Source organism: Cydia amplana, chromosome 2, assembly GCF_948474715.1.
Source record: "Cydia amplana chromosome 2, ilCydAmpl1.1, whole genome shotgun sequence".
NCBI lineage: Eukaryota > Metazoa > Arthropoda > Insecta > Lepidoptera > Tortricidae > Cydia > Cydia amplana.
In genome coordinates, this window is record NC_086070.1 from 22,923,200 (window position 1) to 22,946,283 (window position 23,084).

The window sequence follows — 23,084 nt, forward strand, 5'->3', positions numbered from 1 at the left end:
TTTTTTTGTGTGCTTGATTGGAAAACAAATTTAAAGTTGCCAGTATACTCTGATTTCTCCACGAATTAAGGTGAAATTGTGAGTGGCCACGGCCAGCATAGAAGGTATACTTGGTCAACCAGATCTTGACAGTAGAAAAAGGCGGCAAATTCGAAAAATGTAGGCGCGAAGGGATATCGTCCCATAGAAAATTTGAATTTCGCGCCTTTTTCTACTGACAAGATCTGTTGACCAGCTATATTTTTGATATGCTCTGGCAAGCCATCGTTTTCAGTATTTAGAGAAACGGGACAGAACTGAAAATAATTATAGGCGCGACGAAGGATCGATCTCCCATACAACTTTTCAATTTCGCGTCTTTTTCTACTAACAAAGTTGACTGAAATTGGGAAATTTTCTTTGAATCATGGCAATACTGAAGTGAGAAAACGTTTTGCTACTGCAAAATTTTTGTTCAATGGGTAACACAAGTTGATTTTATAATCCCTTAAAAATACGTTTTCAGTAATAGAAAAATAAGAAGAAGCAAAAAACAAACACGCGAGCGGGACACGACTTTACCTATGAGCCTCGCTAGAATGAGACAGAGCGCATATAGCAAAAATCAAAATATAGTTGGTCAAACCAAATTGTCAGTAAATAAGAACAAAAAAAACTATAGATGGTCAACCAAATCTTGTCAGTGAAAAAAGGCGCGAAATTCAAATTTTCTATAGGACGATATCCCTTCGCGCCTAAATTTTTCAAATTTGCCGCCTTTTTCTACTGACAAGATCTGGTTGACCAAGTATATAAGTACTCATCCTTTTCTTTTGGGTGCTAGTACTAGTGTAAGACAAAGATACTATGATTATCCCTGTCTATGTTTGAAATGAGACAGGCCTTTGACAAACTATAGATGGTCAAGCAAATCTTGTCAGTAAAAAAAGGCGCGAAATTCAAATTTTCTATGGAGCGATATCCCTTCGCGCCTACATTTTTCAAATTTGCCGCCTTTTTCTACTGACAAGATCTGCTTGACCATCTATATAAGTAATTTCGATATCTGCCTCTGTATGAGTATTATACTTGGTCAAGCAGACCTTGTCAGTAGAAAAAGGCGGCAAATTTGAAAAATGTAGGCGCGATGGTTATGTACATACCTACTAAAAATCCTGCATCATGCTACGGTTTTTAGTACAATAACTATAGGTTCCTAGGTGCGTAGAACAATATTGTGCTATATTTTATTTCATTATTCGAAAATTGATGACAAAGTGGCATTTTATCCTGAAGAATGGCAAAGTAATTTGATGCAAAGTTTTAGTTGGCAGTGTTGGCACTTCAGTTTGGCTCGCGGAACTGGAGTGGAGTTAAGCTTTGGATTCCTCCGAAAACGGTGCCGTCATATGACGGCCGTCATATAGCGGCCGCAAAAGACGGCCGTCTTTACGGTGGCGACATGTGGAAAGTACCACGGCGTCATAACACACCGTCATCCACCAAGGTCAAAGCGGCAAATTTGAAAAATGTAGGCGCGATGGGATATTGTCCCACAGAAAATTTGAATTTCGCGCCTTTTCCTACTGACAAGATTTGCTTGATCATCTATAATTTACGTGGAGGATGAAATATCATCAGAAGAGGAAAATAATCGTAGTACGGAATCATTTATTCAAATCTCGTGTCATTTATTCAAAATGGCGTCACCGCTATCTAATAAAACGTTCACGAAACTATCGACAAGGTCATGACGGCCGTCATCTTACGTTACGTTGACAGTCAACGTAACGTAACGCCGTCTAGGAAACCGCGCCATCTTGTTTACATAGACAACGTTCTAGTGACAGTAGTGACGTCAGTCAACGCTATATAGCGGCCGTAATATGACGGCACCGTTTTCGGAGGAATCCAAAGCTTTACGTTGCCAAGCGGACCCCAGGCAGGCAGGAATGATGATGAGTTTCAGGTCTTCATCTGATTTGGAAATTTTGGGATACAAAATGAAAAAAACAAATCTAAAAAAATATTATTTATTCTGTCCTCGCTTTTAACATAGTGACTCGAAACTTTTAAAGTAATGTAAGTAGATTGCCGTTAATACAAATAGATTTTTCAATATTTACACCTTTGGTTATCAGGTAACTACTTAACTAAATAATTACAAAAATACTAAATAGGTAAGTAAGTATCTTAACTTCTTACAATAAGTTATTCTACTTATTTTCAAATAAGTACATAAGCTAAATACGTTTACGTATACATATTTATTCATTGCATGTTGAACATTCATAATCATCAAATTCAATATTTTAATTGTATACTAAAGACTTAAACTTAAATCGGCGAGATAATTTTAATGCCACCAAGGGAATATCTTTACGCTCGTATTACCAGACCTAGTATCTGTTCACAAGATTAATCTCATTAAATAAGAACAAAAGTTCGATATTCGCTTCCCAAAACATTTAACGGGCCACTAATTATCAATTAGTTAGAACAAAAAGTTGACATTTCCTAAAAACCGACAGGCTCATATCGGCCAGCGGACTGATAATCAGTGGGCCCCTTTAAAAATTTATTATTTAAACCATCACAGAGCCACATCCTTATATTTCCCCAAATCGTCCGACTCGTTCCCAACGGAATTATGACTGTTCCTCAGTCCTTGCCCGTAGAACGCTCTGTCTCTTGCGTTGCTAAAATGATACGGATCATGTCTTAGCAAATTAACGCCGTAGGCGTCGTCTCTTGGGTAAAATCTAGGATCATAGTCAGGGGGATAATGCATTCTAGGATCGTAGTATTGTTGCCTGTAGTACGGATACGCCATCTCGCTTTTGCAGTCAGCCCTGTCTTCGTACTCGTAGTCTTTAGCCGGGTATTCGTCAGCGAAAGCGCCGACGATGGAGTGTCTGCGCTTGTAAGGGTTGTCGTAAGGGCCGGAGCGCGGGCCGACCCAGGTCCCGTACATCTGCGGGTAGCCGGTTGGCTTCGGGCAGCCGCGGAGGCTGGCGGCGTACTGCCGCTCGGCGAGGTGTTGCCAGTAGGCTGGCGGTGGCGGCGGCATGTGGTAGCCCTGGTTGAAGGACTGGCGCGATGCGAGGTGCCGCCGCAGGTCGGGCATGGAGCCAGATTTTCCTGGAAATAGTAAAAAAATATTTTATTAGCGTAATGATAAAACACAAAAAAATGCGGGTTTTCTTTGATTAAAGCTTTTCGTGCCCTTGCTACCTATATTGCAAGTATTGCAATATCACCCGACGGGGGCGGCCCCACAGGTAGAAATGCCCTTCCTTAGTTACACATGGACTACGTATAAGTAAGCTAGGGGACACAGTGATCTTTTACGCTATGGATTTTAATAATAGGTTCATATGCATTAAGCAACGCTTTCACAAAGTACTACAAATAACCAAGTCATTAGCTAGTGTCAAAACCAGTGGAATAATATGTATTGTAATGATGACTGTTGGGCTGTTGGCACTTGACTTATGCAAAAAATTGTATCTTCAAAGCGAACACAAAAGCTTCTTCAGTAATTCTAGTATAAATACCTAAGCATCTTTAATGTGACCGTAACTTCAAAGCCAAAGTAGCCAACATTAATATCACCCTGCAAGCGATTATAAACCTAATCGCAAAATACTTACCTATAGTTTAGAATTAGGTAGTTTAGTTTTGGATCTCGCTTATAGAAATGTGGTCGTGGGAACCACTCACGTGGTTTTGAGTCATAGTCATCCAATTTCACAAAAGGCAACCACGAACAGGCTATTAGCGCTGGACAATGACGAACGACCTCATTCATAAGGGTCGCTACGACCCAAAAGATGAGGTGTATACTGGGCCTTTTGTTCAGCAGTAGACACTAAACTTGTGTCTGATAGTTCGTACCGTTGTCAGCCATGACGCCGTCGTTGGTGAACGTGGCGGGCGCTTCGGGCACATAATGGCTGGCTTCAAACTCGCTGCCTCTACCACGGCGCCGTTGGCGTGGCACATACACCGCCCCACTAGCTACCCGCTCCGGACTCCAGCCGTTTGATATAAATGTTTATATAAGAATAGAACACCGTACCGTTATCAGCCAAGAACCCATCGTTGGTGAACGCGGCTGGCGCCTCGGGCACATAGTGGCTGGCGTCAAACTCGCTGCCTCTACCACGGCGCCGTTGGCTTGGCACATACACCGCCCCACTAGCTACCCGCTCCGGACTCCAGCCGTTTGATATAAATGTTTATATAAGAATAGAACACCGTACCGTTGTCAGCCAAGAACCCATCGTTGGTGAACGCGGCTGGCGCTTCGGGCACGTAGTGGCTGGCGTCGAACTCGCTGCCGCCCACTGCGGCTCCGTTGGCGTACCCAGCGTTCCTGGAAAGGGAAAAGATCTTCATAATTATAGTACCGGCTTTAGGACGCGAGCAGAGTGAAAATCCCGGGCGCCGCTATGGGAAGGGCTATAAGAAAGGGGCGATCTGGTTGTTGGGTCATCGTAAACTGGAAAATTTCTGGAATGATCATATTCATTACCTAGGTACTCATACCGTAGCCGTAAACCAAAGAGTTTTATAGAGAGATTAAGAGAGAGATTTTATAGAGAGTTACTATCATGGTCAATTATGTAGCCACAGTAAATTCACCGCCATCTTTTGACAGAAGATTAAAACTGTTCGAACGCCATTTGACTTTGATCCTTATTCTTTCACTGATATGTGTTAATTTGTAATTATATTGAAATTAATGCCATCTAGGCGAGAATAGCCCAAAGGTATGGTCACGGACCGAATATTTTGGTATTTATTGAAGATGCTTATTATAATTATAATACCTAGCTTCCCGAATGGCGTAAGCCGACTGCACTAACACGACGCCGCACACGATGGCGGGTAGTCGCGCCACGTAGCACGCCAGCTCCGCACCGCCGTACACACCTTGCAGACCCTGAAATAACAGACAAATTGCGATAATCATTTAGTTGGTTATTAATAATCTGCACAAATCAATCGAGAGCGTACTGATTCTTGGAATGTGCATGGTTTTAACGTTAAAACATACCCACTGCATTTTAAATTGGCCGCAGGTGCAGATTGACTCATGCATACCTTTTAGCAAGAGATCTAAGGTCCACCACCTTGCATTTTGGAGACAAAGCAAACCGCTTGGAACAGGTGTTCCTGGGGGTGATCTGAGCTGATTTACCCCGGTTGCCGAGAGGTCCCCCCCAGCAGGTGGGCAGGGGAGGGGGGGCAAAAGTGCCTCCGGCGCGCCTCACTCTAAATTTTATATCTGCATACATCTAGCAACTATATCAAGTTTGGTGTCTTTTTCGTATAATTCGAGGATGGAGAATTCATTTCTGTGACTAAACTTTCACTTACCCATACAAAAAAATCGAGAAATTCAAAATTCCAAAAAAATCTTTGCACTTTTTTTTTCGAAAATCCTCTACAAAATTAAAACTACGAGGATTTGCTCTACAAAAAAAATACCTGTCAATAGCCTAGTTATCCTTATATATAGAATTGTAAACTTCTCAATCATTTTCCTTTTATAATTCTAGAAAAAAAAAATTATGTCGCGCGGCGTACCTGCATTGTAAGAGCAGTATGCAGCTTTTAGGATTTTTAAGTGTGTTTTGATGGTTTCTTATAAGTTATTATGCTTCTTTTTGTAGATTACATTAATATATTACTTCTGGACGTGATATATATGCAAATATAAATGAAATATATAAATAATAATAATAAGTGGCAGCACAATTCCAACAAGCCCTCGAGCTTGGTTCTCTCCCACCTTCCTTAACAACTGGTGTCACCTTCCTGCTCTTCAAGTCCGGTAGTACCACGGAAGCAAAAAACTACAGACCCATCACATGCTTGCCTACACTCTACAAGCTCCTTACATCCATTTTGAGAGCAAAAATCAATGCGCACATTGTCGCAAACAATATTTTGGCTTCCGCTCAAAATGGATGTAGGGTTGGGTCCCGTGGTACTAAAGAGCTCCTCCTCATAGACATGACCATATGCCAACAAATCCGGCGGAACAAGGGGGCCCTCTCAGCCGCTTGGATTGACTATAAGAAGGCCTATGATTCGGTGCCTCATTCATGGCTGGGGAGGGACTTAGAGCTGTATAAAGTTGATGCAGCTTTGAGAGCCTTCCTAAGCGCGTGTATGAGGCAGTGGACCACAGTCTTTCGTCAACCAGGAGGCGGGGATGACCGCTCTGGCCCGCAGGATTTTATAAGGATTGAGCGAGGAATCTTTCAGGGTGACAGTCTGAGTCCCCTGTGGTTCTGCCTAGCTCTGAATCCCCTCATGAATCTCACCCTGCTGAAAGATTTGGGACTAGGTTGCCGGCTTCGAAGAGAGGGTGAAGTCATTTCTCACCTTTTGTACATGGATGACCTCAAATTATTTGCACAAAATAGCCAAGACTTGTTGGACCTACTGAAAACTACCGAAGTCTTCAGTAGTGCCATCAACATGGAGTTTGGTGTCGATAAATGTGCGGTTATACATGTAGAGCGGGGGAGGGTTGTAAATTCAACAAATTTACAACTCACTGAGACAATGGCTTTCAGATCTATCTCTGAATCAGAAACCTATAAATACCTTGGTATGTCACAGTCGCTGGGTATTGAGGACGAGGGTATTAGACGGTCGGTGAAGGAGCGCTTTTTCAGTCGGCTCACAAAAGTCCTTAACAGTCTTTTGTCAGGAGGCAACAAAGTGCGTGCCTTCAACGCCTGGGTAATGCCCCTACTCACATACTCCTTTGGCATACTAAGGTGGACTCAGACCGAACTGGACGCCCTAGATCGGAGAGTCCGATCACTGCTCACCATGCATCGCATGCTACACCCACGCTCGTCAGTTATGAGATTGTACATCCCACGGAAGTGTGGAGGCCGAGGCTTCCTAAACGCCAAGGATCTCCACAACCGCCAGGTGTACAATCTCAGGAATTATTTCCTTAACAACGAGTGTGGGATGCATCGTGATGTGGTGGCAGTAGACAGGAACCTCACGCCGCTCTCCTTGGCAAATGAGAACTGGCGCAAACCTGTGGTACTAAGTACTGCGGATCGCAAGGCGGCATGGGAGAGTAAGGTGCTACACGGGCGGTTCTACAAGGCCCTCACGGGACCCGATGTGGACCTGCTCGCGTCGGTGAACTGGTTACGATTCGGGGACCTCTTCGGAGAAACCGAGGGTTTTGCCTGTGCAATTGCGGACGAAGTAATGATGACGAACAACTATCGGAAATATATCCTGAAGGACGGTACGGTCGACATTTGTGGGGCATGCCGCCGTCCCGGAGTCACTCAGGCATATCATTTCCGGTTGTTCTCATCTTGCTAACGGCGAGTACTTGCACAGACATAATCTCGTAGCCAGGATTATTCACCAGCAACTTGCTCTTCTATATGGTCTTGTGGACCGCGAAGTACCGTACTACAAGTATTTACCTGCGCCTGTTCTCGAGAATGGTCGTGCCACGCTCTATTGGGATCGATCTATCATCACTGACAGGACTATTGTAGCCAATAAGCCTGACATTGTGATAATAGATCGATCGCAACGTCGGGCAGTGCTCGTTGACATCACCATCCCCCATGATGAGAATCTCGTGAAGGCCGAGAAGGACAAGTCCAGTAAGTACTTGGCTCACGAGATAACCGCCATGTGGGATGTTCATTCGACGATCATTGTCCCGATAGTCGTTTCAGTGAACGGTCTAATAGCGAAGAGTCTCGACCAACATCTTGAGAGACTCTCGCTAGGTGGTTGGATCAAGGGCCAGAAGGCGCCAGATGCAGAAGGCGGTGATCTTGGAAACGGCGCGGATAGTCCGCCTGTTCCTCTCTCTGCGGCCCTGACCACCGGCAGCTTGGGCCTTGCCCCGCTGCTGGCGGCACCCTAGGTTAGGTTTTTTATAATGTGTTTATATGTATTTTTTATTGTTTTGTAAGTGTTTTTATATTTTACTTTTATTCATATTATAAAAAACCTAACTTACGATGAAAGATAAATAAAGTGAATAATAATAAAATGCTTTATTGCACACTACAAAAGAAATGTTACAAAAGTATGAACAGGTACAAAAATGTAGGTAATAACAGGTGGACTTATCGCTAAATAGCGATCTCTTCCAGACAACCTTCAGATAGTGAGACGGCGGAAAAGATTCAAGTTAACGGAAGTTAAATAAAGATGTTGGGAACTAATACCAACGATCCCTGAGCGCGAGCGCCGCTGCACTGCACCGCATTCACCTCCGTTTAGATACCTATACTACATGCAAATTTAGTATAATTTTTATGTATACATAGATAAACTTATCTCAAAAGACATAGAAGATATAACTAAATAAAAAATTGATCTGTCGTGAAACTATCCAGTAGGTAGACAACTCATTCTGCATAGGATAATCCAATATTCAGTTATATCGTACTTATTGTAAATTCCTTTATTGTTTTAAATATTTACTTTCTGTACCTACTTGCGTTATGCTGAATAATGTTTTGAAGTGAATGCGTGTCTAAACTAAATGCGTGTAGGTATACCTACTTCATCACGGTCCGCCGTGCGACACAAAACATTTTTTTAAATACAATTATTAGTCAAAAATGGTTGATAAGTTTATTATTCTATATAGTAGAATAACTGGGCTATTCACATGTATTTTTTTTAGAGCAGATCCTCATAGTTTTAATTTTGTAGAGGATTTAAAAAAAAAAGTGTAAAGATTTTTTTTTTTAATTTTGAATTTCTCAATTTTTTTGTATGGGTGAGTGAAAGTTTAGTCACAGAAATGAATTCTCCATCCTCAAATTATACGAAAAAGACACCAAACTTGATATAGTTGCTAGATGTATGTAGATATAAAATTTAGAGTGAGGCGCGCCGGAGGCACTTTTCCCCCCCCTCCCCTGCCCACCTGCTGGGGGGGACCTCTCGGCAACCGGGCGAAATTAGCTCAGATCACCCCCAGGAACACCTGTTCCAAGCGGTTTGCTTTGTCTCCAAAATGCAAGGTCCCCTTAGAAAACGGGATCTAAGATCTAGTACTATTTAGGTACCTGCGCTTCACTTAGTCTTACTAAGATTTCGTAGAAATCAACGTTTAATACTTAATTTAGATTTTTGTGTAAATATTGTTCCAGACTGTCAAGACAGTCAGGACTGCATGGTCTGCCTCGACACACATGTATTTAAATTTCGTCAGATATAGATATAGGTATTTATAAGGAACCATCGAACAAAAGTTTAAAAAACTTATGTGTCACTGCATATTCTTCAACACTCTTGACTATTGGTATAGGCTTACCAGTAGTCATGTGTCTAGGCCTAAGTCAGTTATTGCAGACGATGGGGCTGAGATACATACCCAGTGACTAATGGACATATAGAAGACTAGAACACACTCCGGTATGAGCACGAGTATCACGGTGATCAGCCACGAAAGCAGACACTTGTTGTTTTTCTGAAACAATCGTATAAACACGTGACGTGAGTGATAACAATAACATTACTCGTAACATTCATTATATAATTTGGGTATTGTACCTACCTAATGTCAGTGTCCAAAAATAATACCCCGGAGAATTGATGTAAGTACCGTAAAATGGGATGAGTAGGGTTCGCGGGGAGAGTTGGGTTATGAATGGGGAGAGAAGGGATGAAAGGGGGGTTAGATAGGATTTTATGGCTACTGCTACAAAAATAATGTATTCCAATTTAAAATGGAGCTATAGTAATACTCATAATAAAAAAAATCTATCAACAATCTTCCAAAATCACCTTTGTATGAAATCCCATCTCACCCCAATTACGAGGGACTACGGGGTGAGGTGGGATTTCCTATTTATCGTCAAAGTTATGAAATGGAACTACCCAAAATAAAATAAAACTAAAATACAAACGTCCGGAACACTTATTATATACACCATTCAGTTTGAATATGTAAAAATAAAATGTTATCGAGGTTTGAATTACAGTTTTGCCGCTACTCACCCCATTTTACGGCAACATATTTATTTTTGTGTTTAAACTGTTGTGAGACATACTAACATTGAATAATTTTACGGTTTAGACGAACCGCCGGACGGCCGTCGTGAACGCTGCTCGCACTGTTAGTGCTTGGGAAAGGAGACCTATTAGGACCTAGGCTCTCCGAAACATGTCGCGCGAGTGACTTAAAACAAGTGAGTCTAAACCGTAAAATTATTCAATATTTTTGTGTCTCTAGGTGTAGGTCTTAGGTGTACTCACAGAGATAAGTCCGTGGACTAGTGTGACAGTGGCCGCTATAACGATACAGTAGCACGCCATGAGTAACGCGGAGGCCACTGGGAGGCCGCTTTGGGACTCCACCACCCATACTACCTCGTAGATTAATGCTATCGCGTACGCTACCTGGAAAAAAACAAAGTAATTCATTAGTTTATTTGAAACATGAATATATTTGAACTTGATTCAGAAAATAGATTGGATATGGCAATTAAAATGTTTATAACTCCGGTCAATCTGAATAAGTCGATGTTTCTACAATCACGCTAGAGAATATTACCAATACCATTAACTGTAATTGGTTTCTTATACGGAAGGCTCGGAACCGGTTTTTTCTTCATACAAAAAATACCGGTATTATTTCGTTCTTTTTCGTTCTTTGGTTTATTATTTCATTTTTAATGGGACAATCTAATAATACGAAGTTGTTACCTAAATACATGATTCAGTCAGGACGTAAAGAGCATAAAATAATTAAAAATATTGGGCTATTTTGGGTTTTACAAAAAAACCGGTCCAAGTGCTTCGTCAATTATGGAGCTTATAGGGATAGTAAGTATTCTTATTCTTACTGCCAAGTTTGTGCAAAGTTAACGTGGTCAGAGTTTAAGTAGGTAAGGATTCATGAGGAAGTACCACTCAAGCTAATATATCAGTCGAGCAATATCGTTATAAAATGCATGTGCAGCCAGCACGTTCGGGCCCTTTGGGCATTCGTTGCGTTGCGCAGTCAACTGTTTATGGTAAAAAACATTTGAAAACATTTCTTAATCGTTTTTCAAACATGGGCATAGTGAAATTAGACCAAATGTTACAATTTGACGTGCCGGACGGTGCGCAACAATATGCTGTAAGCAATCAAAGTTTGACTGGAAGCAATTTATATTTAAGCAGTTCTGTTCCATACAATCGAGAAGTCTTAAAGAAAAAACCGGCCAAGTGCGAGTCGGACTCGCGCACGGAGGGTTCCGCACCATCAACAAAATATAGAGCAAAACAAGCAAAAAAACAGTCACCCATCCAAGTACTGACCCCGCCCGACGTTGCTTAACTTCGGTCAAAAATCACGTTTGTTGTATGGGAGCCCCACTTAAATCTTTATTTTATTCTGGTTTTAGTATTTGTTGTTATAGCGGCAACAGAAATACATCTGTGAAAATTTCAACTGTCTAGCTATCACGGTTCGTGAGATACAGCCTGGTGACAGACGGATGGACGGACAGCGGAGTCTTAGTAATAGGGTCCCGTTTTTACCCTTTGGGTACGGAACCCTAAAAAGTGCTCATATATTTTGCCAAAAAACGTATCGTATAGAATTAAAGTCAAATATGTAGGTATAACTAAAAATAGATGGTTCAAAATTATGAATTGTGAATTAATACCAAAGAACTAAACAAAAAATCGTAAGTCAACGTCAAAAATATGTTTACATTTTTTACCTGTATGACATAAGAGACAGGTACAAAAGTGTAATAAACATTTTCGCGTCTCAACTCGAGGGATATTTTCCACCAAATATGAACTTCCACAATTTAGGCAACTTCCGGTAGATTATCGTTTATGCCACCGGATCTCTACCATTACCCTACAAGTATAGTAAGTATAACTGGATACCCTTGACTAGTAAAAGTGCATGTTGCTTAATACTTGCCGATTTTATGCACCGCTTCGTGTGTCGAGGTGGGCAAAGGTCCTCTCGATTGAGAGTAGTGTGCGTCGTGTTATAGTTAATTTAGATGCATTTAACTTAGAATGACTTAGATGGTCGGACGACATTAGAAAGACGGCAGGGCCGACCTGGCATAGAACTGCCGCGTACAGAACAACATGGAAATCCATGAAAGAGGCATGTGTTCAGCAGTGGACGAAAATATGCTGAGAAGAAGAAGAAAATGCATTTACCATACGGAGTAACTATATATTCGTTGGTATTTGGTATACCTCTAATATAATCCAAGGTCGTCAGAGCCTTTTAGAGGTATTGGTTTACAAATACATACATACAAATGCATATCGTTTAAAGTGTACATTATACAGGATATGACACTGTCTAAAAACTTTCACAAAATTTACTGTCTGCCTAAGCTAACTGTTATTAACAGATTAACTATTTTAACTAACTAAGTTTAAAAGTACTATGCCATTAAGAAACCGTAAATGAGTTATTTACCCTCGTTACGTTCAGCTTCCGAGCAGTGGACCGGTTGCCAAAGTTCACTCTCACTGCGCACGCGTCACAGTTTCGTCACGGTTAGATAACGTGCGATATGGCGACCAGCCAGTTGGGATCTATGGCCTGAGGGCTGATGAGAATCTCGGCTATGGTGGCTCTAAGAGACGGCTTTACTTTAATATACAGTCACCAGCAGATATATCGGAGTGGCCAAGGTGCTCAGAAATATCGGAACACGCCTCTATTACCCAGGCGTTAGAGTGCGTGTTAAGATGTTTTTGAGCACCTTGATGGCTCCGATACATCTGACGGCGACTGTACAACTGTTAATACAGAATGGTGGCTTTTTGTTCAAATTTAAAGGTGAAACGCGTTATTTTACCATTCATAAATTACAATATAATTACAATATTCATTCATTTTTAACACTTATGTAAATACTGAAGCTTTACTGCTCAAATATCATCATATCTACTGAAAGACGTCTACCGTAAAATGGGGTGAGTAGGCGCAAAACTGACATTCAAACCTCGATAACATTTTATTTTTACATATGCAAACTGAATGGTGTATATAATAAGTGTTCCGGACGTTTGTATTTTAGTTTTTATCTTATTTTGGGTAGTTCCATTTCATAACTTTGACGATAAAGAGGAAAACCCACCTCACCCCGTAGTGCCTCGTATTTGGGGTGAGAGGGCTTTTCATACAAAGGTGATTTTGGAAGAATGTTGGATCGATTTTTTTTATTATGCGTATTACTATAGCTCCATTTTAAATTGGAATACATTATTTTTGTAGCAGTAGCCTTAAAATCCCTTCTCACCCCCCTCTCAAACCTTCTCTCCCCATTCATAACCCACCTCTCCCCGCGAAACCTACTCACCCCATTTTACGGTACTGCTGGACAAAGGACTCCCTTGATGATCTCCAAAGATGACAAGCAGATGAGGTTAAAACAAAATTGCTGCAGGCTGTTTTTAGGGTTCCGTAGCCAAATGGCAAAAAACGGAACCCTTATAGATTCGTCATGTCTATCTGTCTGTCTGTCTGTCTGTCTGTCTGTCTGTCTGTTCGTCTGTCCGTCCGTATGTCACAGCCACTTTTTTCCGAAACTGTAAGACCTATACTGTTGAAACTTGGTAAGTAGATGTATTCACAGAACCGCATTAAGATTTTCATACATAAAATAAATAAAAAAAAATTTTTTTTAGGTTCCCCATACTTAGAACTGAAACTAAAAAAAATTTTTTTTCATCAAACCCATACGTGTGGGGTATCTATGGATAGGTCTTCAAAAATGATATTGAGGTTTCTAATATCATTTTTTTCTAAACTGAATAGTTTGCGCGAGAGACACTTCCAAAGTGGTAAAATGTGTCCCCCCCCCCTCGTAACTTCTGAAATAAGAGAATGATAAAACTAAAAAAAATATATGATGTATATTACCATGCAAACTTTCACCGAAAATTGGTTTGAACGAGATCTAGTAAGTAGTTTTTTTTTAATACGTCATAAATCCCCTAAATACGGAACCCTTCATGGGCGAGTCCGACTCGCACTTGGCCGCTTTTTAACAATAATCGATTAGGTTAATACCTATAGTTGTACTTCGTTTAGGCGGTTAGATTATTAAGTATAGCGAAGTGTAATAAAAAATGGAAATATAAATAAGCACTGCTATAAAGAAATTCACGAAGATAATGGGAAACAACATCTAACATACGTCTGGGAAAATAAATCAGGAAGTAATTACGAAGTTTAAGGACGGCAAAATTAAAACTTCTATGCAAGCACTGCTGCTATCTATAGGTATAGTACCTATAGTGTAGACGTATATGGCTCAAGAGAGACCAACATTAAACGGTCCTCCCATAACAAATGTTTAAACAACTGCCATAGATGAATGGCCTTAAAAAGAATATCTGATCAGTAGATAGGCTTCATTAACATGTACTCATATCAGAAGTTTCATAACACATTATACAGTTGAGTTACGTGAGCCTTTTATGTTAATTTCTGTGACACATAAGCATTTTGTGTATAAGAACTTTGTTATGTTATTTTGCAATCAATATTTACAGTTTTCCCGTGCCCCGGATATATTTATTAATGTTTTTGAAGTTTATTACATTGTAGGTATGTATAGAGCAAAGTAGAAGATTAGGAGTTTAAATTTTGTCTCATGAACTGTATCTATTGTTAAAATAGCCAATTTTCGCGTCGCGTATCTACTACTAATTTTTTCTACTCCAGCACTTAAATGTGTCAATTAAATGACTGACAGTGATATCTAAAGCAATGTCATTTGAATGCTTTGTCTATAGGCTCATAAGATGACTGCTAGCAGTCATCTTATGAGTATAATACAACTGCTTTATTTTTTTTAAAGATACAAGTTCCGATCATCTTGATTGAAAGAGGTATGTTTTCATTTACAATAATAACTCTTTTTTTTTTAAATAATAACTCAATTTTTTTTAAATAATAACTCTTTTTTTTAATAATAACTTTTTTTTTTTTAATAATAACTCTTTTTTTTTTAATAATAACTCTTTTTTTTTAATAATAACTTTTTTTTTTTTTTTTTGCTGCAGCTGTCATAGAAAAAGTAATGTATGCAACAGCTCATAATTGGTTCTTAAAATTCTCGGGTCTTTTTTTACAAAACTCGACTACGTCTCGTTTTGTAACTTCGACCCTTGAATTTTAAGAACCCTTATTATATCACTGTTGCATAAACTACTATTAAAGACCCGGAAAATTGTAGCACTCCTAAAGTTGTCAATAAATGTCGGCTTACTGTCAGGCCCGCATGTAAGTAACTTTGGGAACAAATCAAATTAATGTATGCACAATATTTAGAGTTCTGTATATAGTGTGGCGGGGTGACCTAGTGGTTCATGTCGTTAGCCGCAATAGCTAAAGACGCCGGTTCGAATCCGGCCTTCACCATTGGAGGGTTTCGTCAGCGTCACTTTTTATTTAGTACCTAGATACCTATGTATACAATTAATAAGTTAATTAGGTACCAAGTTAATTATAAAAATAGTTACCAGCGCGTACGCAGCGATGAAACCCGACGCAGCCGTCACACTGCAGCAGAAGATCTTCCTCACCGCCGGTTTCATACGCGGCTTCTCCATCTCACTCAGCTCGTTGCTCGTCGACATCTCTGTCTCTTTCCCGCACCTTTCAGACATTCATAGGCCTTAACACAGACTCATAGATTCCAAACTCGCCTTGGAGTTGAACCAAGCACTACTAGTTAAAGACAACCAAGGACTAATATTGTCTTAAATGCAAGTTATTTATCGGCTTGCTGTCATGTTTAATTGTGCAAATATTATTTGACCCCTAAAGGTGTTGAAAGGCGTGAGTATTTGGTTTCTAAATTCATATGTCCGTCGAAGATCTACTTAATGTGTGTGAATTTCTTCATTCTTTCTCAGAATATAAGGTGATCCAATAGTACTAGTAAGTCTAGCCTCTAAGAACAGTTTTCGTGAATTAGATCTCATATTCTTTCAGTTGCTTTAGTTGAAGTCTGACCTTTTTCTTTGGAAATACTACATCTTCTCTATGTTTCTGAGAAAACGGCTTTCTTGCTCTTCAACTAGACCTGAAAAGAAAATAAAGGGTCGTAAGTTTTCATAGATCATATCTGCAAATCCACACGAAAAATATTTTGTAGGTAATTTTTTTGTAAAACTAGCTATTTAAGAAAATTTTGCTATTTATTTTGATTTAGTAGTACACGCTTCGGCGGTAGTTCATAATAATCATAAATATTGAGTACCTAAGTATCAATTTGAATCGAACAAAAACGTGTATAAAACAAAAGTCTTGAAGATTCAACATCATGCAATTAAAAGTAGAAATGTTTTAGAAATATTTTTTACATGTTTTTCGTAATCGTTTTTATTGGATTTAAGATCCACCCAACCCGACAGGCGCCACCGCACTGACCTAACCTTTGCCAGGCTTATTGAAATTCCTATGGGAACATTCCTGGCCAATAATTACCTATAATACGCCATGACACAATGGACGAGCATCTATTTGCATACTTACTCCAGCGTGTGTACTGCACGTTGTGTAGTCTTCCTCTAAAGCGGTTCCCAACCTTTTTCCCTGACATACCATCGCCCACACTGTTTACTGTGGACCTTATGCCTTTTGTAATAAGGTCCACCAATGTACAGTTAGGAGTGTTGCTGTTTGTATGAGTCTTTGCACTTTGTAAAGTATTCTAACATCATCATCACTGCCTACATAGTAACAAAGTCGCTTCCCGCTGTCTGTCTGTCTATATATATATGCTTAGATCTTTAAAACTACGCAACAGATTTTGATGCGGTTTTTTTAAAAGATAGAGTGATTCAAGGGGAAGCTTTATGTATAATTTGTTAAACCGTGCGAAGCCGGGGCGGGTCGCTAGTCTCATATAAATATACTTCTACCGTTGCGAATATTTCTATCCACCTCTAACCTGTTGCCATTACCGGCCCGTTAATAGCTGGGTATCCGTTGCCACAAAACTTCCTAACTCCATAAATCATATGCAAATATGATCGTTCAACAAAGAGATATTTCAATTTCCTTTGTTGCGTAGTTCGTAATGCGCTGCGTCAAGCGTGAATCATAAAACTCATAAATGCACACAATAAAAGCCAATTATACCTAGACAAAAAGTACTTACTTACTCAAACTTTTACTTAACCTAACCTGTCATGTGTGTGATGGTCAACAAATCGCGGGTTCAAACCTTAGCTGTGCTATTATAGAGTAGAAAAACACACAACAACTCCGTCATCTATTAAACTAAATTCCCAAAAATCGCAATTTTATTCGTTATATTTCGAGTCGTAAAAATTGGTCCGATATTCCGGTATTCCGGGAATTTCGGAATACCGGTATGCATGCCCTAGTCGGTTCCCTTGTTCTTCTGTGAATATCCATTACGATAAAACTTCTATGTAACATGAACACACTGTCATTAGCATAGGTCATAGGTAAGGTGAGTTCGACTAAGATCGGACACCGGGTAAGATCGTATGATTCAAATTTCTACCTGTTGCGGGGCTTTTTTTTAATGCTGGCAAGGTGATGCAATGCGCTGTTTTGTCCCGCACCCCCCTTCAGGACGCACTTGTCGCTCCGACTAACAAGTCGCAAGATATATACGGTTAAGTGCAAACGTCCAAAAAATGAGAAATTTTTTTGTGTCCGGAATTACCCTTCGCCAGTTTTTCTTGAATAACTGGCAAGTTGAAGCGTTATTTGTTTCTTTTACAGATTGCATGTTATTAGGGTTCCGTAGCCAAATGGCAAAAAACGGAACCCTTATAGATTCGTCATGTCTGTCTGTCTGTCCGTCTGTCTGTCCGTCTGTCTGTCCGTCCGTATGTCACAGCCACTTTTCTCCGAAACTATAAGAACTATACTGTTGAAACTTAGTAAGTAGATGTATTCTGTGAACCGCATTAAGATTTTCACACAAAAATAGAAAAAAAACAATAAATTTTTGGGGTTCCCCATACTTCAAACTGAAACTCAAAAATTTTTTTTTCATCAAACCCATACGTGTGGGGTATCTATGGATAGGTCTTCAAAAATGATATTGAGGTTCCTAATATCATTTTTTTCTAAACTGAATAGTTTGCGCGAGAGACACTTCCAAAGTGGTAAAATATGTCCCCCCCCCCCCCCCCCCCGTAACTTCTAAAATAAGAGAATGATAAAACTAAAAAAAATATATGATGTACATTACCATGTAAACTTCCACCGAAAATTGGTTTGAACGAGATCTAGTAAGTAGTTTTTTTTTATACGTCATAAATCGCCTAAATACGAACCCTTCATAGGCGAGTCCGACTCGCACTTGGCCGCTTTTTTTATTGAATTTGTGACAAATCTGTATATTTGGAATTTTGATACGATGCCTGTAGGCCGAGATCCGGTCTTATCCGAAGTAGTAAAAGATCGGATGCTAATCATCCGATCTTATTTTCTCAGGGATGCTCAAACTTTATTCGTGTCACCATTATATCTGATTAAATTAGGTATTAGGTAAATGATTAATAGAAGATATTAAATCACAATAAAGCTCCCAAATCATCTTGTATTGATCGCTACACTTAACTAAGTAACGCCACATACTTAATTGATCTCTTATTCTTAAACAAATATGTTTCCATCATTATAAATAATAAAAACGCAGACTGATTAAAAATGGTCGTATTCATTCGTCCACTTTCATATTATTTTATCCTTAAATCCTCTTTCATCACCTTTTTTCAACCTAACGCGCTTATGGTGTCAATGAACCCACGTGGTTCATTGACCCTACACGGGTTCATTGACTCCACATCTAAAGTTTGACAACCATAATTTCTTCAAAATTTAGCGCATGGTGTAAGATCGGACAGAAAAAATGCAAAAAAATAAAAATCGGGTCGGATATGATATCCCGAATTACTCCTAGGCCAATTCTTCTATATATTAATCAGTGGGTAATACCGGTTATTTTGCAATAGTAAACTCTATGATACCGGCAATAGGACCTAACTTATAGGCCCGTCCGTTCTTACACCACCAGGTAAAAAAAGAATGCTGTCAATTTATTTTGTTTCCTATATTTAAACACTCATTACACGCTCATTATGACGTCTAGAAAGATAATAAAATTGTATTATATAGAGCATTTCATTATTATGAATTCTGTAATTGAATCATGTCCATACCCTATCCACAAGCTGAGAAAAAAAATCAAATCCAACATCATCTCAACCCACCTAAAAACGTCCGAAACTTACCCGAACTCACCTTACTTAGTCGGCGTCAATAGTCGACTGCCCTATGGGAACCCCTGACAATGCTGAGAACCACAAGTAATTAAGAAGGTCGGTATTTGAAGAGGTTCTTTGTACTTCCGTCGTTATACAATAAATTAATGGGGTATTTGAACTGACCGACTTGAAGTAATACAAATTAACAACCACGATAGGGTGAAGAACAGATATTTTCTGGACCAACAAAATCTTAGATCTCCATTATGCGAACCAGACACTCATTACTAAGTGGCTCTATTTTTTTTAGTGGAAAATTTTCCAAAAAAAAACGATTCGACAGAAAAAAACATTCTAACTACCGAATGGCGGCCTAGCCAAGGTGACAATCGCTTGCGCTTCGCCATCGAATCGCTTTGTGTCTCTCTATCACTCTTCCATTATTAGATTTATTATTAGTGTGACAGTGACCGTTGCGTTACGTTCGCTACGTAGCGTTAGAGATTGGCATATTATGTCTACGGGGCCTGTTTACAAAATTTCACGAGAATCAGTTATGAAATGCGACCTGCAGACTAGAACATCCGGACATACGAAAGCAATTTTGCCCAATTGAAACGGAGACCTTCGCTAACGCTCGGTCAAAAAGGTTTTTTATCAAGCTTATACCTACCCTAAGCAACCGTAGAACCTCCTAATTTGCCATCGACTTTGAACATACGTAACAACTGACCTTCATTCATAAGCTAATTGCATACATGTAGGTACGCTCAAATTAGAAAATTTATGAATGTTTGGTGTGATTGTTAATTACTCAGCGATTTTGTTTTAATCACTACGTTACTAGGTCAATGCCAGCGTGCTAAAAGGTACTAAGAGATGTTAGTGTTGTATACTTAACACTTTTTGTTATTGAAGACGTAAAGTTACTCGACCGACAGGTTATAGTTGTTTTCAATCGCGATAAGTATGTCCTTGTCACTGGTGTTTGTTTTAAAAGGGGCAGAACAGAGACAGAATGATAATTTATGTAGATGCAGATAGGGTTGGCATTGGCATATGAAAAATAAGAATATCCTGACAATTTCATTTGACTTGACATTTCCAATTTTCCAAACCCCACTGGAGTCTGTATAATAAGGCCTCCGTATCGAAGTTTTTTAAGTTCTGCAAGCCACAATTATGGTGTAGCTAGAAACTCCAAACTTTTAGGTGGGTTAGGTAGTCGTTAGTTGATGTTTCTAAAAATGAAAATCTGACATGGGAAATCCTGACGTATGGCAACCCTAGATGCAGAGTAGAGTAGGTACCTAATCGTTGAATGCAGATAAATATGTTGGCGGCAATCAAGTGTCTGCAATTCTGCATATTTAGGTACTTTGAGTGCTTGGCCATGCTAATTCTATTATAGATGCAAAGCTATTGCTTTTGTAGTATGAAGGTTATCCCTGAGACCTTTATTAATTAATACGGACTATTGTGAATATTAGGGCATGCAATATCGGGCAAATCTCAATACCGGTATTGAAATCCGATATTGGTATTAAAACCGGTGTTGAAGATGAGTAATTAAAAATATTTTAAGGTGAAATCAATTAAATACTTTTATTCAACGTTTTTATTATAGAATGGAATTAATAATTCCGGAACTCCGATATCTATGAACTCATAAATCTCATAATTCGTGCCAAAACCATACATAGACGTATGTTTTTTACACATCCGTCTTTAATGTTTATTCATCAATAATTGCCAAAACTATTATACCTATATAATTATATATGTACCAATCTGGTTTTATTCGGTTTAACTTTAGAAAACGCGTATCTCGACAAAGCCATAATGTACCAATCTTCATGTAATACCTCTATATCTTGAGGCCGTATGGTGGACGGAGTATTCCACATAACAGACCAAGCGTCACTTTATACACCGCACGATTGTAAGAGATGGACAGTTATTTTCACGTTTGTCACGTAGTTAAGCCCGACCATCATAACCGTGTTGGTTTGATATTCAATGTATTTAATTAACATATTGAAGACACGTAACTGATGACTCATCCGGACTTAATGAAGTCTTTTCGAGTCACGATGTTATTTAATGTCTATTATGATACGCTTTTTTATGTTTTAGAAGAATTCAATAGTAGATAATATATTGAAATATAAGGTAGTAGTAGTAGACAAATAATAAGATATTTAATCTACACACCTGTTGAATTTCAAATGACGCGAAATCTGACAGTTGTACATGTCGAATAGGGGCCCTGTTGTTTGTTATAGCACGATGGGCGTACGGTGGGGCAAGGTGGGGCGGTTGCCCCCATGCTGTCTGACCCGAAATTAAGAATTTTTAAAATTTGGACCAAGATTTATAAGTTTATTTACTTCTGCCCCACCCCTTAACAAATTCTGGGTACGCCGATGACATGTCGTGCAGCCATTGAGGCAGTTTAGAGGTGCAATTACGACTTTTTTTTTGTATTAAAAATGCACCCCATAAAAATGAGAATAGGCACCAATTAGGTACCTGACCGGGGGCGTGAAATGTATGGAATCCAATACATTCTACGACTCTTCTCTTTCCGCACAGACTTTATACAGTGCCAGAATAAAAGTATCCACCTTTCTATACAGTTAGAAGTGTTAGATAGAACGGCGACGTGAGAACTTAAATTGGGGCGCTTACACCACGATTATCAGCTAAACGCCGACAGTGCACAACTAAATAATTTGATTCTACTAAAGCGCTGTTACCTGTCAAAGATCTCAAACATAAAAGAAGCGAAGCGTTGCACTGTAAAGTGCAATTGGTTCGCATAACCGCAAGAAACTAATAACAATGCTGCATTATTTAACGTGAACATCCTTCCGTGTGTGCGCAACAGTTTTTACGGGCTGATAAAACGTTCGCTGATAAACGCACTGTTAACGTTTAATGTTTTAATGACCGAGCGAAAGCGAAGGGGTCCGTTTCAACTTGAGCAAGAATTGTCTCGTATGACCGGATGTTCAAATCTACTTACAGGTCGCAGGTCGACTATGAGATTTTTTTTAAATTAGGCCATTTGCTTATTTATGGAGTATGTACCTTGAGAACTCGTAGCCCATGTAAATCATGTAATATTTAAAACATTCGCGTTACCTTTATTTACCGAAGTTTCGACACAGGTTTCACTGGTCGTACGGTGATAGTACTAGTGGTGGTGGTATCATTAACAGTTACCAGGAGGTTTATGTAGGAACATAATTGGTAATTTATTTTGTTTCTACGTCACGTAAGTAGGTAACTAGGTATTAGTGATGGGTAGGACATCAATTTAAAATGAGTTTGTATGAGTACCTCATTTTCTAAAATGAGGTGTTACAATGTCTTACTTCAAATGAGGTGAGGTACTAGCATATTTTCAGCGTCGACTATTCCATTAATTCCAACGGCGACAAAAATATTTAATGTATATACATATTTATGTATTCATCACTTCCTTTATAAATAAATAAATAGTAATATTTAATTGGAGTGCAATTCTGGAGGTTAAGAATAGGTAGAACGTTTAGGAGAAAGATAATTTTAGAATCAAGTAAAATGAATAGAGGAGTGAAGTAAGACATTTTTGCGGTACGAAGTACTGCGACAAATTAACAAAATGAGTGGTACAAATGAGGTGCCTCACGAGTGAGCGACTCAACACTACTAGGTATTACAACTTCTTTGAAATCCTACCTCACAGGCCGGCCTTATTGTAGGCCAAAAAAGTATACATCTCAATGTTAATATGTTCCCACGCGGACTATAGTGTATACTATACAACGACTTGCCTTGCATTTAAATTG

At 39.3% G+C, this 23,084-nt stretch overlaps 1 protein-coding gene across 1 annotated transcript; it reads right to left on the reverse strand.

Annotated features, from left to right (window-relative positions):
- Positions 1-2,557: 2,557 nt before the first annotated feature.
- Positions 2,558-15,715, reverse strand: LOC134660726 (uncharacterized). The gene is made up of 6 exons (XM_063516513.1): positions 15,514-15,715; positions 10,267-10,410; positions 9,383-9,478; positions 4,815-4,927; positions 4,245-4,357; positions 2,558-3,120 (listed from the first exon to the last, which is right to left on the reverse strand). Exons 1-6 carry the CDS (start codon positions 15,658-15,660, stop codon positions 2,573-2,575), a joined length of 1,161 nt encoding a protein of 386 aa, XP_063372583.1. The 5' UTR covers positions 15,661-15,715; the 3' UTR covers positions 2,558-2,572.
- Positions 15,716-23,084: the final 7,369 nt, after the last annotated feature.

Excerpts from the sequence above, each read along its gene's own strand:
- LOC134660726 (XM_063516513.1), bottom strand. The coding sequence starts at position 15,660 with ATGTCTGAAAGGTGCGGGAAAGAGACAGAGATGTCGACGAGCAACGAG. Across the intron at positions 9,479-10,266 it reads TAGTCCACGGACTTATCTCT|AAAAACAACAAGTGTCTGCT; the intron begins GTGAGTACACCT and ends CGATTGTTTCAG. Across the intron at positions 4,928-9,382 it reads ATATGTCCATTAGTCACTGG|GGTCTGCAAGGTGTGTACGG; the intron begins GTATGTATCTCA and ends CTGTTATTTCAG.